General features: G+C 43.4%; 1 protein-coding gene across 2 annotated transcripts in view; it reads left to right on the top strand.

Moving 5' to 3' along the window:
• galnt11 (UDP-N-acetyl-alpha-D-galactosamine:polypeptide N-acetylgalactosaminyltransferase 11 (GalNAc-T11)) overlaps positions 1-18,894 on the top strand; it is a 388,126-nt gene that overhangs the window by 345,721 nt on the left and 23,511 nt on the right. Inside the window, exon 13 of one of the 2 annotated variants that reach the window (XM_069914847.1) lies at positions 16,044-17,240. The exons of the other annotated variant lie outside the window; for it this stretch is intronic. Within the exon in view, the coding sequence (XP_069770948.1) occupies positions 16,044-16,055 (12 nt within the window). The 3' untranslated portion in view covers positions 16,056-17,240. Of the gene's footprint in view, positions 1-16,043; positions 17,241-18,894 lie in introns of those variants that run through there. 2 annotated transcript variants of the gene reach the window in all.

Here is an 18,894-nt window from a genome sequence, read left to right as displayed (position 1 = left end):
AAGTCAGGTAGAACAATAGTCAGAGCGGACTAGATAGGAGAATGCTGGAAAGGATTCTCCAGTGTCGCCTTCCTGATGCTCGAGTCCAGGATGCCTCTGAGCAGGTGCAGAATATTCTTAAAGGGAAGGGTGAGTTGTTATAGATTGTAGTACATATTGGAACCAGAGTCAAAGACAAGAATGGGGTAGAGATCTTGCAAAGTAAGTTTACAGAGTTAGGGAGAGAGGCTGAAGAGCAAAACATCTAAGGTGGTAATTTCTGGATATCTCCCAGTGCCACGAGCGAGGGAAGGTCAGAACAGGAATGCAGACAAATGTGTGCCTGAGGAGATGGTGCAGGGGGCAGTGTTTCAAGTTCTTGGATCATTGGAATCTGTTCTGGGGAAGGAGTGACTTGTACAAGTGGGACAGGTTGCACCTGAACTTGAGGGGAACCTATATCCTGTCAGGAAGGGGATGGGGGGAGGTGAGAGGATGTTGAACTATATTCACAGGGAGTGAAAACCAAAGTGGAGAGGCAGTGGAGTACAAGTAAGGCAGCTGACAGGGAGTTTGTGTGGAAGGACAGGCAGGTAGGGCAAAATTGCAGCCAGTGGGATGTTGTGCAATGCAACAGAGACTCAGAGTCAAAAGTAACAAATAAAGTTATAAAGGTTTTTGTATTTAAATAGACACAACATAATAAATAAAGTGGATGACCTTTTAGTGCAGCTATACTTTGGCAGGTATGATGTTGTGGCCATCACAGATTCTTGGCTTTGATATCCTTTGATAGATGTCATTGGGAGCTGAATGTCTAAGGATACACTATTAAAAGGATAGGCTGGGAAGCAGAGGGGGTGGCGTGGCTCTGTTGGGAAGGAATAACATTGAATCATTTGAAAGAGATTACATAGGATCAGAAGATATAGAATCATTATGGGGTGAGTTAAGAAATGGAGTACTGTTGGCAGTTATATACACACCTCCAAACAGTAGCCAGAACATGGACAAGAAATTACAAAAGCAAGTAGAAAAGGCATGTCAGAAGGGAAATGTTATGATAGACGTGGGAGATTTTAACATGCAAGTAGATTGGGAAAACCAGGTTGGGACTGGGTCTCAAGAGAGAATTTGTAGAGAGCCTATAGCAGCTTGTTGATAAGCTGAACTGGACTGGGTGCTGTTTAATGTGCCAGAGGTGAGAGTAAAGGAACTATTAAGGGGCAGTGATTTAACAAGGAGGAACTGTTAGATGTGTCAGTATTTCGGTGAAGTAAAGGGAGTTACAGTAGCGTGACAGAGGAATTGGCCAAAGTAGTTTGGAAGGAAACACTAGTAGGGACGAAGGCAGAGCAGCAATGCAAGAAATGATCAAGGTGCAGGATATAAATACTTCTTCTTTGGCTTGGCTTCACGGACGAAGATACTCAAATGGAAAATGTCTGATCTGTGCCAAGTCAAAACCAACATAAAATCAAGAGTGGGCATACAAGGAAACAAAAATTAGCGGGAGAGGATTGGGACCATTTTTAAAACTTGCAGAAGGTAATTTTTAAAACATAAGGAGGGAAAAAATGAATTATGAAAGTAGGGTAGAAAATAAGAGGATGCAAAAAGCTTCAAATATATTAAAGAGGTGAGAGTAGATATAGGACCATTAAAAAATGATGGTGGGGTAATAATAATGGGAGACAAGGAGATGGCAGAGGAACTAAATGAGTATTTTGCATCAGTTTTCACTGTGGAAGACAATGGCAGTGTGCCAGATGTCAAAGGATGTCAGAGAAGGGATGTGAATGCAGTTACTATTTCAAGGGAGAAGGTGCTCAAAAGCTGAAGAGTCTAAGGGTGGATAACTCTCCCAGATCAGACAGATTGCACTCTCAGGTACTCAAAAATATACTGGTAGAGATTGTGGAGGCATTGGTAATGATCTTGCAGGAATCAACAGATTCTGGCATAGTCATGGAGGACTGGAAAATCACAAATGTCAACTCACTATTCAAGAAGGAGGAAGTCAGAGAAAGGAAATTAAAGACCTGTTAGCCTGACATCAGTGGTTGTGAAGATGTTGGAGTCAATTGTCAAGGACGAGGTTACGGAGTACTAGGATGCACATGACAAGATAGGCCAAAGGTTTTCTTAAGTGAAAATCTTGCTTTGACACACCTATTGGAATTCTTTGAAGAAGTGAAAAGCAGGCTAAATACGGGATGTTTTATATATTTGGATTTTCACAAGGCCTTTGACAAGGTACCACACATGAGGTTATTTAACAAAATGTGCCCATGGTACTACAGGAAACATGAGCATAGGTGGAGCATTGACTGATTGGGAGAAACCAGAGAGTCAGAAATAGTGGGATCATATTCTGGTTAATCAAGCTCTTACCAAGCCTGCATCTTTGGTATCTTTGCTATATTTAGTCCACTGTTTGACCTGCAGCATTTCTCCTGCATTGTGTTTTTACTTCGATCACGGTGTCTGTAGACTTGCATGTTTTACTCATCATATTTTGGTTGGATGCCAGTTGCTAGGGGTTGTTGTTGGGGCCACTTCTTTTAATGTTGCATATTAACAATTTAGATTATGGAATGATGACTTTGTGGCCAAATTTGCAGATGATACAAAGGGAGGTGAAAGTGCAGATCAAGCTGCAGAAACAGGGAGGCTGCAGGAAGACTTCGATTAGGAGAAGCGGCAAATGAAATACCATGTCAGAAAGTGTCTGGTCGACCACTTTGGTAGAAAGAATAAACGGGCAGACTTTTTTAAATGGGGAGAAAATAGAAAATTCCCAGATACAAAGGGACCTGGGAGTCCTTGTGCAGGACAGCCTGAAGGTAAACTTGTAGGTTAGTTGGTGGTGAAGAAGGCAAATGCAATGCTGGCATCCAAGAGGAAAAGAATACAAGAGCAGAGGTGTGATGTTAAGGCTTATAAGGCTCTGGCGGGTCCTCACAGAATATATTGTGAGAAGTTTTGGCTCCTCATTTAAGAAAGGATGTGCTGACTGACATAGGAGAGGGTTTAGAGGAGGTTAACAGATGATTCTGGGAATGAAAGTGTTATCATATGAGGAGCGTTTGACAGGTCTTGGCCTGTACTTTTTGGAATTTAGACGAATGTTGCAAGGCATGGACAGAGTAGAAATAGAAAGGTTGTTTCTCATGGTGGGAGAAACGGGTGGGCAAGGTGGGCAACCTTTTAATTTTTAATTTAGACATACAGCACAGTAACAGGCCATTTTGGCCCACCCCATGTACCAGGGGTGTAGGTTAATTGGGCGCCACGGACTCATGTGCCAAATTGGCCTGTTACTGTGCTGCATGTCTAAATTAAAAGGTTGCCCACCCCTGGTCTAGGACAAGAGGACACAACTTCAGGATTAAAGGGCATCCACTTAGAACAGAGATGCAGAGGAATTTCTTCAGCCAGAGGGTGGTAAATCTGTGGAATTTGTTGCCACAGGCCATTGTGGAGGCTAGGTCATTGAACGTATTTAAGGCAGAGATTGATAGATTCTTGATTAACCAGGGCATCAAAGTTTATGGGGAGAAGGGCGGCCAGTGGGGCTGGGTGGGAAAATGAATGATCTCATGATTAAATGGCAGTGCAGACTCAATGGGCTGAATACCCTATTTCTGCTCCAATCTTACGGTTTTATGGAATACTGTGTGCAGTTCTGGTTGTCAGACTGCAATAGGAAGGATGTCTTTAAACTGGAAGGGTAAAAAAAAAGATACATGAGGAAGTTGCTGGGAGTGAAGGGGTAGAGTTACAAGATAGGATCGGGCTTTTTCTTCAACACGCACACAGTGGTGTTTATTTGGGATTGTGGAAGTGGGTAGAATTACACTTCAAAGTACATTTGAATAGGTGCTTGGATGGGAAAGGGTGAGAAGGGATAGGAGACAAGCACAAGAAAGTGGGCCCAGCTCAGATAGACGACTTGGTTGGCATCGACTAGGTCAAAGGGCTTGTTTCCATTCTATATCACCCAATGAACTGTATGAGGCTATAAACGAACTGCAGTCCACACACCCTGATAGATTGATCATTGTCGCTGGGGATTTCAACCACATGTACCTCAAGTCAGGACTAACTAAATTCCATCAGTATGCGGACTTTACTACAAGGGGGGTGAACATGTTGGATCTTGTGTATACGAACATTTCTGACACATATCTGGCGGAGTCCTGTCCCTACCTCGGATACTCAGACCACGTCTCTGCAATGATAATCCCAGCATATAGACCACTTGTCAAACACTCTGGATCAGTTATGAAGCAGGTTAAAATCTGGCCAGCAGAGGAGGTGGGGGGGCAGGTGCATTCATGCACTCAAGACTGCTTCAAGCGCACTGATTGGAATATGTTCAAGGAAGGAGCAATTGGTGGTGACTGCATCAATCTGGAAGAGTATAACAGCATCAGTGACCAGCTATATCAGTAAGTGTTCTGACGACGTCACTGTGCCCAAAACCATCATAACTCGCTCCGATCAGAAGCCATGGATGACAGAGGTGCATGTGCTGCTCAGGAACTGAGAAGCTGCCTTCAGAGAAGATGACAAGGTAAACCAAGGTATTTCAAGAGCCAAGCTCTTCCCATCAGGGAAGCAAAGCATGCACATGCCCAGTGCATTCACAGTCACTTCCTGGACAGCAAGGACATGTGACGCATGTGAAGACATCACTAACCACAAAACTACACCATCTTCCTGTGCTAGTGATGCCTCCCTGATGCACTGAATAACATCTATGTGCACTTTGAGGCAAAAAATGACGTTGCAGTGAAGAAGACCACCTCTCCTCCAAATGAACTGGTGCTGTGCCTTGCAGACTCTGACATGAAGAGAGAACTAAGTAAGGCCACCCCCGAGAAAGAAGCTGGACCGGATAATGTTCCCAGCAGAGTGCTCAGGGGTTGTGTGGCTCTGCTAGCAGATGTTCTCACCAACATCTTTAACATCTCCCTGAGAAGTGCATAGTCTCAACGTGCTTCAAAGCCACCACCATTGTCCCTATGCCGAGAAGTCATCTGTGTCCTGCCTCAATGACGACTGCCCTGTCGCACGCACGTCCATCATCCTGAAATGCTTGTTGTGGGGCACATCAAGCTCCTGCTGCCCATCACTGGACCTCCTGCAGTTTGCATACAGACCAACCACTCTATGAACGATGCCATCACCACTGCCCTCTATCTAGCCCTCACCCATCTGGATGCTGTTTATTGACTTCAGATCGACATTCAACACTCATATCACAGTACCTGATAAGGAAGTTGAACCTGCCTGATCTAAACAACTCCCTCTGCAATTGGATTCTTGGCTTCCTGTTGGGGAGACCTCAGGCAGCCCAGATCAGTAACACCACTTCCAAGACCATCACACTGAGCACAGGGCCCCCCCCCCAGGGCTGCGCGCTGAGTCCACTGCTGTTCACCCTGCTGACCCACGACTGCAGCTAAACACAGCTCGAAACATATCAAGTTTGCTGACATCACGACTGTGGTGGGCCTGATCAGTAAGGATGACAAATCAGTGTACAACGATGAGGAGCAGTCACTAATGGACTGGGGCAGAACCAACAACATGTATCTGAATGGTAATAAAACAAGAGATGGTTATGGACTTCAGGAGGGCCCGGGGGGACCACGCTCCACTGACCATTGGCGGCTCCACCGTGGAGGTCATCAAGAATATGAACTTCCTGGAGTGCACTTGGTGGAGAACCTCACCCCCTTAACACCAGCTCCATAGCCAAGAAATCCCAGCAGCGCCTCTACTTCCTGCAAAGGCTGAAGGAAGTCCATCTCTCACCCTCGATCCTCACCAACTTCTACAGAGGATGTATCGAGAGCTTCCTGCGCAACTGCATCACCGCCTGGTTTGGCAGCTGTAGCACCTTGGATCGCAAGATCCTGCAGAGGAGAGTGAAGTCAGCAGAAAAGATCATTGGGGCTCTGCTCCTACCATGAAGGATGTCTACAACACTCGATGCAGGTAAAAGGCAATAAACATTGTGAAGGGCTCCACACATTGTCCTCTCTTCTGTCACAGCTGTGGCATTGACAGTGAATAAGATGATAAATCGAGATAAAAAGACTTAAAAGTCCAAACCATGCCTTTCCCCACTTGATTTTCCTTATGTTATTCAAATTCAATTTATCAACACACAACCATAACTCTTTGCCCTGATAAACTGTGAGCAGAGTCCTGGGGGGGGGGGGGGGAGGGGGGGAACATAGCCAAAAAAGGTTGAGAATGTCTGCTCTAAACCTGCCCTACCCCAAATATTTCTTATACATCAATGTTCAAAAAGTTCTTCACCCACTCTCGTGCCTGGTCAATGTTTGAAGTACCTTCTCCATTAAAAGTCCCTGCTTCATTTTCTTGCAGTCCTACGTCTTTCTCATGTCCTTGAAGAGCAGATTCCAAATGTGCTCTCGTGTTTTAAATGTAATGGAGAAATTTAGAGAGGCACTCATAATTGCAATTTTGCACCATATCTCCTTCCCCACGCTTCAACTGTTGATTCTTTCAATTGCTACTGCCATGGCATTCTTGTCTTGGTCATTGCAGCCAGCGATTTACTGTGAATGGATTCTATTTTTTATGACAAGTTGATCACATTTGAATGCCTTTCACACACCTCCATCCTATATAGTCTGCCACTGACCAACTGTCCGTATTATGAGTGATCAAGGTCAGATCACATCATATGGTCAGAGCCATGACCGACACTGCTGGGTAAAGATGAATGTGATTGACAAGGCCAGTGCTTACTGCCTTTAACTTGCTGGTGGTGCAGAGGCCTTTTTGAGTTACTCCAAGCCAAATGATGCAGGTACTATCTCCATGTGCCTTATGTGTTCCAAGATTTAACAAAAGTGGAGGTAGTTTGGATGAAATTAAATGTAGATATGATTTCAGAGCACAAGACCACAAGGGGCAGCAAGGTTACACCACCATGGACTGAGGTTTGAATCCAGCACTGTTTGTAAGGAGTTCGTACTCTCCCCGGGTCTGCGTAGGTTTCCTCCAGGTGCTCTGGATTTCTACTACCAGGGTCGTAGGTCAATTGGATGGTATGGGCTCGTGGGCCAAAAGGGCCTGTTGGCGTGTCAATGTGTAAAGACATAGGAACAGAATAGACTATTCAGCCCATCAAGTCTATCACTCAATGTCACCAAGACTAAGGAGCTGATTGTTGACTTCAGGAAGGGAAAGCCAGAGGTGTACAATCCAGTGATCGTTGGAGGATCAGAGGTGGGAGGAGGCGAGTTTCCTTGTTGCCAAGTAAGACAGAGCGTGATTGGGAATGAGTGTTAGTTGTCAGTTTTGTTGATCAGCAACCATGCAGACAATAAACCTAAAAGGAAAAAAAAAGTCAATTAAAAATTATGATTACATGTATCCCACAGTTAATAGATTAAGATTTCTTTTATTGTCACCTAATAAATAGAGAATGTAATATTACTCAAAATTTACTTTTGCCTACCGTAAGGCAAACAAAGATTCACCATCAACATTGCCCCGTGCTCCTTAAAGTAAGAGAAAGGGAAGCAAAAGAGAGCCCCTCAGATTCACTGATGGTCCATGGATTTGCCTCCAGTGCTCTCATGGCCTCTGCTGCAGCGCAGATTCCTGTTCAATCCATCGGCAGCCCAAGCTCCAGATCCAAACCTCCAACACGATCAGGAAGCTCTCAGCGCCCGAGGTCCTTAGGGAGCCTCAGTACCCTCGAATCACGGTTCTGATACCTGGCTCCCATGAGCTAGTCACCAGCAGCCCGCAGCCCATGTGGGTCCTTCATCCACCCTGCTGATCCGCAGCTGTGGTCACCGTCCTTTGGGGGTCATCTCCTTTGCTTCTCCTTCTCAGTGGGAGGGTGTTCTCCTGTTTGTGGTGACCTGCCTAGGCCTGCTGCCAAGCACAGACTCCACCATCCGTAAAAGCACCAATCAGGAAAACTTCAGGATTGGACTTCAATAAAACATAGTTGTATTTACTGTTTACTGGCAATCAACCATCCAAAACAGAATCACTCAACAAGCCTTTGGATATCATGATCATTGTGGAACATCACATACCAGCAAGTCTGTACAAATCTCTCACAGCCATTGTTCATCTCTTGAAATGAGTGGCTTGCAACAACAATCACTGAGTCTAGCATCCCATGTGCACCAGACTGAGTAGGCGTAAAAGAGTTTCACCCTTTAAGGACAATAATGAGCCAGGCAAAAGGTAGTTTTCAGATCATTGCTAACGATTTCTTTAAAAAACACTCCAAATTATCCACTGAATTTCGTGGGATTTGAACTCCATTCTCTGGAATGCTAGCCTGGGCCTCTATATTTAACTGTCATGTGTTAATTGTACCAGATTACAAGCAAAAATCAGTGCACAAACCCATTAATTTGAGTCATAGTTAAAAAAAAGTTGAAATTTTATATCTTTATTTCATTGGAATATAGGAAGTAGGAACAGGAGGAGGCCAAAAATGGCCCATCGAGCCTGCTCCGCCATTCAATACGATCATGGCTGATCTAATTTATGACCTAACTCCACCTACCTGCCTTCTCCCCATATCCCCTAATTCCTCTATCATGTAAAAATTGATCTAACCAAATTTTAAATATGTTTCATGAGGCAGCCTCAACCACTTCCCTGGTTAGAGAATTCCAAACATTCACTACTCTCTGAGAAAAACTATTTCTCCTCATCTCTGTCCTAAATCTACTCCCCCGAATCTTGAGACTCTGTCCTCTCGTTTTAGTTTCCCCGGCCAGCTCAAAAAACCTTCCTACATCTATCCTATCCATACCCTTCATAATCCTATACGTTTCTATAAGATCTCCTCTCATTCTTCTGAACTCGAGCGAATACAATCCTAGACGATTTAATCTTTCATCATGTCAACCCCTTCATCCCAGGGATCAACCTAGTAAATTTCCTCTGGACCGTCTCCAAAGCCAGTATGTCCTTCCTCAAATATGGAGACCAGAACTGGACACAGTACTCCAGGTGCGGTCTCACCATGTTCAGAATTATACGGTGGATAAAGCTTGTTAAATTTGGGGAATTTAATAACTTCCAGTCTTCAAATATGTTACAATTCAACACAAATCTAATTAAATGAGAAGGAAATTTTTTTTAAAAAAAGGAATGAGAGGAATTACCAGGGACCTGGCCCAGAGTGGATTTAAATAGATGTCATTTTTCTTTATGATAAAAACCTTGGTCAAGTCAATGTTTCATTGAAAACAATCTTTTACACATGTACCAGAAGACATTGGTAAACATCAATAGCCCACAGGTTATGAATCAAAATTCTGCCACTCAATCACTAATCCTCTATAAACATCCAAGAACTGCTCTCCATTTCTTTTAACGACTGGTCACGAGAAACCAATTATTTTTATGGTTATTATAGAACATAAATTGTTTAGCTATCTTCAAAAATTATATATTGACTGCCAGTGTACAGGGTTACCGTGGACCTACTTTTGCATACCCATCAGATTCACCAGTAGCATTGCGTCAATCAGAGATGCACAAGAAGCACAGCTACTGGGATCTTGAGCAAACAGTAAGATGGATTTAGTGGGTCAGACAGCATCTGTGGAATTAGTATAACTTCCCATCCCCTGTCAGTCTTCAGAAAGGGTCCCAACCTGCACAGTGGACTGACCCATGGAGGCTACTTCACCCAGGGAGGTCAGCTTAAAAGCCAAATGAAAAGGTATTTCTTACCTTTTCATGCAGGTCCCCTTTTAGCATGGTGGCAGCTTGGGCATTGATGCAGCTTTCAGGCATGGCTACTTGTGCCATGACGCCATACATACATGTCAAGCAATGGCTGATTTCATTACCCATAATTCCCACGCAGCTGGATTCGCTGTGCATTTTGAAGAACAGTTCCAGTTGTGTGGGGGATTATGGGTAGGGTAGACAGCCATTGCCCTGCCACATATTAAGCCACTGGTCCCAATGAACGGCCCCGAAGGCTGAAGCGGCCTGATGAGGTGTTGGAGGCCAGAGCAGTCGGCAGGGCTGTCACAGCCCAACCTGGTCGCCCCTGCCCTGCCATCCGCCCCTGCCCTGAGGGGGTCATGGAAGGAGAGGGATGAGTGAGATGAGTCGTGGGCTGATGACACCACCATAACATCATCAGCCCGCCTCCTAGCCAACCGCTTGCAGTGGCATTACATTCATGCTAGGCAGTGGAGCACAGCGCTTGGCGCTGACCCTTCAGTCGATGCCTTGGAGTCGGCCAGGGTATATTCCTGGAGGTAAGTCTCCTGAAGTAAGGGCAGAGAATCTCTGCCTTAACACTTGGGATTTTTTGACTGTGTGAAAGGGCCAGTGAGTTCCTCCAGTTTCATGTCAAAAGTAAAACATGAAAGTCTGCAGACACCAAGTTTGAAGCTAAAAACACAACACTGGAGAAACTCAGCAGGTAAACAGTGTACTTTATGCAGCAAAGGTAAAGATCCATAACCAACGCTTCGGGCTTGAGCCCTTCATCAAGGTTTGCTATATAAAGTATACTGTTTACCTGCTGAGTTTCTTCAGTGTTGTGTTTTTAGCTTCAAGCTAATGTTGGGTGACAAACCAAATGTAAAATGATTGTTTCTGCAGTCACTCCATTGGCCTGCTGATAAGAAAAACACCGTCTCCAATCCATTACTACTACAAAACTTTCAGAACTGCGTCAGATTGCCTCATCCTGCCTACTTTGGATATTTTTATTCTCTGCCCTAGAGGCTATATTAGGGTCATAAAGCTGGACCCCTGTAGAGGATGACTGCTTGACAAGCATGGAGTAGAATTTGCATGGAAAGGGTGAGACAAACAATTCACATTAAGATGAAGTGAAATAAAATAGGAGCTTTGGATGACAAGGTTTCAAACTGCTCTAGAATGTGAAAGAAATTAATACAGTAAGTAGTTTCCTTCCCTATTCCAGAGAATTGTTACTAGGCCACTTCAGTGACCATGCAAGGAGGATCAAGGGGAATATGAGAGAGAATAGGATATAGAGAAATAAAGGTGGAGAGACATTAAGGAAGTGGTTCTCAACCTTTTTTTCTCACTCATGTAGGTGTTCTGTGGTTAGTAAGGGATTGCTGACAAAAGGCAAAGGAGGAAAAACCCAACACCCAATCCCAACCAACCAATTTTCCCCTGCAACCGCTGCAACCGTGTCTGCCTGTCCCGCATCGGACTTGTCAGCCACAAACGAGCCTGCAGCTGATGTGGACATTTACCCCCTCCATAAATCTTCGTCCGCGAAGCCAAGCCAAAGAAGAAGAAGAAGAACTTAATGTAGTATGTAAGTGGGAAAAAATGGTTGAGAACCACTGCACTTAAGGGGAATGATCTGAATACTAACATTACCTGGATGGGCTGAATGGCAGTCTCTAATGTTCTAAGGAAATAAAAACAATTTGAACATAGCTTGAGTACTGCTTTCAGTTCTGATTGATGTAATACAGGAAAGGTGAACTTTTCATGATCTTGACTTTAATCTTTCACATTAGACATTCTTAATTAAGACCAGGACTCTGAGCATAAAAAGCTTTAGCTATTATTTGAACCATTACATCAAAGTCTTTATGGTTCAGATCCAACCATCTTTGCATTTGGATAGAAGTTTCTTCGGCGATGGAACATAAAGCACAAATCACGGTCCAAGTGGAAGCAGGTGAATTACAAACAAGGGCCACTTTAGCTACAAAAGACTGTGTCATCAGCGCACGACCCATCTCACTCATGATGAAGGGCAGCAAATCAACTTGTGTTAGCTTTCCACTTGGCTGAACTTGTCAACCACCTGCCATCGACATGCCTGGGAGGTCACTGCAGCATCTGACAACCAATGCTGCAGCCGCAAAGAAGGCCATACCCTGTGGTGAGAGGCTTTCAGCTCCAGACTCATTCGGAACACTATCACTATCTGCAAGGAGCAAGAAATTAGTCTGACAGAATTCTCTCCACGTAACCCAGGTGAGCATTTATTAACCACATCCAGGATATAGCAGCCTGTTTTAATGAACACAAACATGTTACATTTTGTACCACCACACCCTACAGACTTGGATAAAAACTGCACACGTACCATCTGCCAGCTCAGAGACAGAGTGATCCAAGAGCACGTCATGTCCTTTTGTGTGGCTGTGGAAGAGAGATCGTGGAGCACCGTCATGACTGGCGCTGCTCAATAAATCATACAAAATGAAGATCAAGATTCAATTTATTGTCATGTATTAAAAACAGTGTCATATTGCACAAAATAGCTTTTTATCTGCTGTAAAGCAGTCCGGCAGAAATTGCCTAAAGTGTCTCTTACAGTCAGAGAAAGAGAAGCTAAAGGGAGACCCCACAGAGTCACCGAATGTCCGTGGATTTTCCTCCAGCGCTTCCACAACCGCACAGAGTCCAGTCCAAACTATCGGCAGCCTGACCTCCCGATCCCAACCTCTGACCAACTGGGAACCTTTCGGCACCCTCTTGCATCCCAGTTCTAATATCTGGTTCTCCTTCAGACAGTCTCGAGTCAGTCTTCAGCAGTCAACTGCCTGGTGCGAGTTCCTTGACCAGTCTCTTCTCGAGTCACCAACAGCCCACAGTCTGTGCATTCCTCAGCTGCAGAGCCCCACACTGGCCTGTCGCCATGGTCACTGTCCCATAGGTCATTTCCTCTGTTTCTCCTCAGACAGGAGTGGTCTCCCTGTTTTCTGATGCCCTGTGCCAGTTCTCTGCCTCCCTGGAGTATGCAACCCCTCACGATGCTGCCAAAAACAGGCACCCCCATCTTGGGCACAGACCCTGCGGCCTCGGGATTTTAAATTAAACCACTGATGGCTCCTTTAATAGGCCATTTAAAGCCTCTATGGAGCTGATGGCATTCGGACTGGGCAGTGGAGGCCCCACGGAGGAGCACTGTATCTCCTCTCTAGGTCTGCACCAGCGGCAGTGCTGCCGTTTCCTAATGAATGTACAATAAATGGGAGCACATTGAATGGTGTGCAGGAACAAAGTGCACTTCAACAGTGCTCTCTTTAAAGACAGCAGTACTGGTCAGTAAGAAAGTTGAAAATGCGTGAGGTGCATATTCCTTCAGTAGACAACCCATAGAAGATGATGTGATGTTAGAACCCAGTGCAATACAGTGGACATGTTTTGTGAACTATTTTGTAACCATGTAAGAATACACCCTTCTCATTGTAGTAACTGTAGTGTCCCACTGTGGGGTGTATGTATATGTGAGTGTGTGAACTGTTTCTTGAGATGGTGGAAGACATCAGTAAGCAAAGTCTCTTCTGTTATTTGAATCTTGCATCTTTAAGTTATTTAAGAAGCCTCCCAAGTAACACAGAGACATAAGAAGGTGGCAGTGGTATAAGAGAACAAGAATAAAGCCGTACAATTGATTGTAAGTCACTGAAATACAAAGGGGAAGAAGAGAAAAAACAGTACTGAAAAAAAAATGGCTGGAGCAACAGCAGTTCACCCAGTGATGGACGGGGAGGCTGAAACATTGTTGAATCATTTAAAAAGTTTCAGAAGAAATGCAATTTGGCATTCAAAAGCTATTTTAAAAATGCAATAGCAGAGGAGAAAGTCAGTTATATACTTTTCTGGACAGGGGAGCGAGGCCTTGACTTATTTAATAGCCGGGAGCTTACAGAGGTGGAGAAAAATGATCCAATGCAGATCTTTGCAAAGTTTGCTTCTCACCTTCAACCCAAGTTTAATAATAGAATTAAACGCTATGAATTTCAAGGCTTAATGCAAGAGACTGATGAAACTGTTGATAACTTCCTCACTAGACTAAAAATTGTTGCTGCAAAATGCAGTTTTAAGGATGTAAAGGAAAGATTAGTTGATCAACTAATATTTGGGAGAGTCCATCCCAAAGTGCAAAAGTCTCTTAAAGGGAAGGATAGCTTGAAGCTGGCCGAAGCTATTGACACAGCCAGAGTCTTTGAAGCCACAAGGATGCAAATTAAATCCCTATCTATGCAGACCCACACACAGCAAAGAGAAGGAAGAGTTAATGCTATAAAGAACACAATCAGAAAAGTTCAAACCCCCAAGATCTCCAGGAAGTGTGGCAGACAACATCCCTTCAATGACCAAAACAAATACCCCACATACATTTCTGAATGTAGAGCCTGTGGCAAAGCAACATACTGGGTGAAGATGTGCAAGTCTGATATGAAGAAAACAGTAAGACCAGTGAAGAAAAAGACAAGAAAAAGATCTACCACATAAAAGGAAACAACAATGAGGGCTCCAACACCCAGATACTGGACATAGAATCCATACACCTTCATGAGATGTTGGGTGAGATGAAAGAAGGAAGCGAGTTGCTCACAAGGATCCAAATACAGAACAAGCCTATGATATTTAACCTAAAGGTGAAGCTGGATACTGGATCATAAAGCAACATTCTTCTACTCAGATTCTACTGCCAGATGTTCCCAGAGAACATAATAAAAGGGTCTCCAAAAAACAGTGCATTGGAAACAGCAAATGTCACCTTAACGGCTTATGGTCGACCCATGATCAAGCATCTAGTGAGAGCTAAGATCAATGGCTGCCATAAAGGAAAGAACATCTGTACGTTCTGAGGAAGACACAGATGGATCAGCAATTTTAGGTCTGGATAGCTGCCAGGAGTTGAAATTGATCTCTGTAAATTATGAGGTCTAGATGAAGAAGATATCCAAAAGGATCAACAGAGACACTCCATTGGAGAACTGACCTCCAGACACAAATAAGGCTGAGCTCATGAGCATGTACCTGGAATGTTTTGATTTTCATTTGGATGCTTTGGAGACTTTGAATATCACATCACTATAGATCCAAACAGTAAACCAGTAGTCGACGCACCAAGGAAAGTACCACTAGAGCTTAAGAAGGAGACTGGCTGACACGCAAGAAGGACGCCAGCATTATGACAGACATTGCCAGAACTCTTCAGAGGGCAGCATGTGCATATTCAAGAGCCGATGTTGAAAACATGGACCCCAGCAAAGGTCATCAGAGAAGCAGAGACACCGAGTTCATATATTGTCGAGACAGACTCAGGCAATCAGCTGAGGAGGAACAAAATTCACATCCAGCCGACTCAATATGCAATGAGGCAGAAAACTTTAACACCAGCAAAGCCTGCAACACCAATATCAAGTGAGGTATCAAGTGAAGAGACCACAACCACTAATACTGAAACATCAACACCTGGCACAGTAAGTCCTTCGCCTGCCTCTGATATGATGGTAACGTTAGAAACAATAACTAAGTAGAATGGTAGTATGATGGATTATGTGTCTACTAGTTTCCAAAATGTTGATCAACAATTAGACTTAATATTACTGATATATCTGGTGAAATTACTGCAATGAAGGTGGATGCCAATAAATGTTTGACAGCAGTGGATATGGTTGCAAATAAAATTAAGAATGTAGAAGACAGAGTGGATCAAGTTGAAGAAGCGGTGGCAGGATGGCAAATTGAGAAGAAGAATTTTTTGCAGAAGATGGACGCTTTGGAAAATCAAAGTCGACGGAATAATATAAAAATAGTGGGGTTACCAGAGGGTTTTGAGGGAATAAATCGTACAGTTTTTTAAGGACTGGATTGTTGAAACTTTCGGTCCAGAGAATTTTCCAGAGGATTTGGAGTTAGAGAGAGCTCAGCGTGCGTTAAGGAAAAAAACTGTTACCGGGTGAACCACCTTGAGCTGTTTTGGTGAGGTGTTTAAGGTATCAGGATCAAGGAATGATTTTACGTGCAGCAGTTTTACAGGCACCTACAAATGGTCCAATGATAGTACAGAACAGTAAGGTGTTTTTCTGTGCAAATTTGAGTCAGGCGTTTGTGATGAGACGAAAGGAGTTTAATCCTGCTAAAGTGGTTCTATGGAAGAAAGGGTACAGATCTACTTTTAGATACCCAGCAATTTAAAAAAATATTCTATGGGAAATACTAATCTCAATTTTTAAAAAATCCTCAGGCTGCATTAACTTTTGCTGATTCTTTCCCAGATTCGAAGTTGATACAGGATTTTTCTTTAAAGCCGTTGGTGACTTTGAATAAAGCTGGAAAAGGGAAAGGTGAAAAAAAGCTGGAAGCTGAGCAACTGATGGTTCTGCAAGAGGACCTTCCGGAAACATCTAATACCTGATGGGGAAATTTTTTTTTAGTCCGATTGGGGAGAAGATGACGTCCCATCTTAATCTGAAGTCGTCTGCCACTGTTGGTATTAACCGCACCCAGTTAACTGCTTTGACATTTTTCTTTTTGGGGGTAGGGGGGTTTATTGCAGTTTTTTTTGTTAAGAGGGGGATTCTTTTTGTTAAGAGGGGTGTTTTTTTATTTAGTTTTTTTTTTGCCGGAGCTAATTGTAAGTTTGGGTGCCATTTAGTAAGATTTAATGAATACTTTAAATTTTGCAACTTTTAATGTCAAAGGATTAAACCATCCAATAAAGCAGAAATGTATTCTAGATTATATTAAGAAGTTGCAAGTAAATATTGCATTCTTTTGCAAGAAACTCATTTAACAGAAAAAGAACATTTGAAGTTGAAAAGGGATTGGGTAGGACATGTAATTGGTTTTTCTTATAATTCTAAATCCAGAGGGGTTGTGATATTGGTAAATAAAAAGTTTTCAATTAGTTTGGATTCTATTTCTGCCAATACGGGGAGAGTTTTAGTAGTTAATTGTAAGATTTTTTTCTGAAAGTTGAACATTAATGAATGTATATGCACGAAATGAAGATGATGAAGCCTTTATTTCTGATGTATTTTAAAATTTGAGTCAGTCAAATAAGAATGTTCTGGTAGCAGGAGATTTTCATTGTTGCTTGGATCCTTTGTTGGAGAAATCTCCAAAAATTGTAAAAAGAACAAAAATGGCAAAAAGATTTGCTTGAAGTAATGAAAGATTTGAATTTGGCGGAAAAATGGAGGAAATTAAATCCAACTGAAAAATACTTTTCTTTTTATTCAGCTCGACACAATTCTTTTTCTAGAATAGATTTATTCTTGATCTCTGCACAGTTACAGGGGAGATTTAATTATGCAGATTATAGAAGTAGATTATTGTCAGACCACTCCTTACTGTTAGTTAAATGTTCAGATGCTGAAGTAATTGAGACTGCCTATCGTTGGAGATTTAATGAGATGTTATTAAAGAGACCGGAATTTTAAAAAATATATAAGAGATCAAATAAATTTTTATTTATAGATGAATGAAGATTCAGTGCAGAATAAATTTATTTTATGGAATGTGTCATGGCCTATCTGATGGCACTACCTTACGCAAGTGGCAATAAATGACACTGGAGAAAGTAGAGTCAGGAATCAGTTCCTTTATTGTGCTTAACCACAGCTGCGCTTTTCACGCTGAGGCTTCTGGAATGCGGTAGTGACGTCACTTTCCAGCCTCGGTTGTCGGGTGCCATAAAAAGCGTGGGCTTTTCCTAATTGCTGGTGCCTGACTGGGACGTCGTTGGAGGCGACGCACTCCGGTAATTCACTTGCTAAACTGCTGTGGCTGCATGCGATTCTGCTGTACGTGTAGGGCTCCCGCTACACCACCACCCCCCAGAATCATGGCTGCCAGATGCAGGCTCCTGCTGGTAGTTCAGCCTGGGGCGTCCTCTGGGATGTTTCAATGGTGACGAGATTGGTCTTGAAAGGTTGGTGTGTGCCAGTTTCAATTGTGAACATACACTCTTGGCCCCCTCATCCAATGTAAATACTACACCTTCTCACCTGATCACCCTAAAGGGCCCCCCATATGGGCATTGAAATTCTGAGCCTTTCTGACCTTTCCTAGCCATCACGAATTCCGCAGTCAGTAGGTCGAGCGACACCTGATGTTTGGAGCTCCCATGAAAAACCGTGGGATAGGGTTGTTTTGCCCTTTTGCTATCTCTCACAAGACAAAATATCCAAATCAGCTGTCTGATTTCTGTCACTACCAAAATGTATGTCACCTGGAATGGATGGTGGAGTTCCATAGATCATCTCAGCAGTCGAAACTGGCGATCCTTCCTTTGGTGCTGTATGTATTCCCATTAGCACCCACGGTAATTCATCCATCCAGTTCAGCCCCTGCAGCCTTGCCTTAAGTGCCGACTTTAAATGCCTATGGAACTGTTCCACAAGTCCATTTGATTGAGGATGATAGGTGGTTGTGTGGTGTAATTTACTTCCAAAGAAATTTGAAATCTGTGTCCACAGGTGGGAAGTAAACTGCGTACCTCTATCTGAAATAATGTGACTAGGTACACCAAATTGTGCAACCCAATTAAAAATAAAGGTCCGTGCACATGTCTCCGTGTCTGCCGCCTGCATCGGGATTGCTTCCAGCCAACGTCTAAAACGGTCAACAACAGTAAATAAATATCTCATCCCCTGACAGACCAGCAAAGGTCCAACTACATCCATGCGGATGTACTGAAATTTTTCATCTTTCAGGCGATACATGTGTGTGTTTGTGAATTTTAGCTTTTTGGCACTGAAGGTAAGCTTTGGCCCACAGGTTGACATCTCTCTTTAGACCGTGCCACACGATTTGACACTAGTTTAACAGAAGATCTAATGGAAGGATGTGAAAGATTATGTATGTCATCGAAGATCTTCCTGCGCCAGCTAACTGGTAGAATAGGTCTAGGGTGTCCTGTGGAAATGTTGCAAAGCAGTGTGGGACCACTTGCCTCAGTAGTGATTTCCTCAATCTGGAGACTTGTAATGGTAGTTTTATAGGCTTGTACCTCCTCATCCTGCTGCTGGTCTTCTGCCAACTGTGCTGTGTTGATTCCACCTTGGACTGCAGAGACAGTTGGTCTCGATAGGGCATCTGCCACCGGATTGGAAAAATCGGCAA

This window comes from Narcine bancroftii, chromosome 1 (assembly GCF_036971445.1).
Source record: "Narcine bancroftii isolate sNarBan1 chromosome 1, sNarBan1.hap1, whole genome shotgun sequence".
Classification (NCBI taxonomy): Eukaryota; Metazoa; Chordata; class Chondrichthyes; order Torpediniformes; family Narcinidae; genus Narcine; species Narcine bancroftii.
The sequence above is the reverse complement of the archived record's forward strand: the minus strand, read 5'-3'. Positions and strand labels throughout refer to the sequence as shown.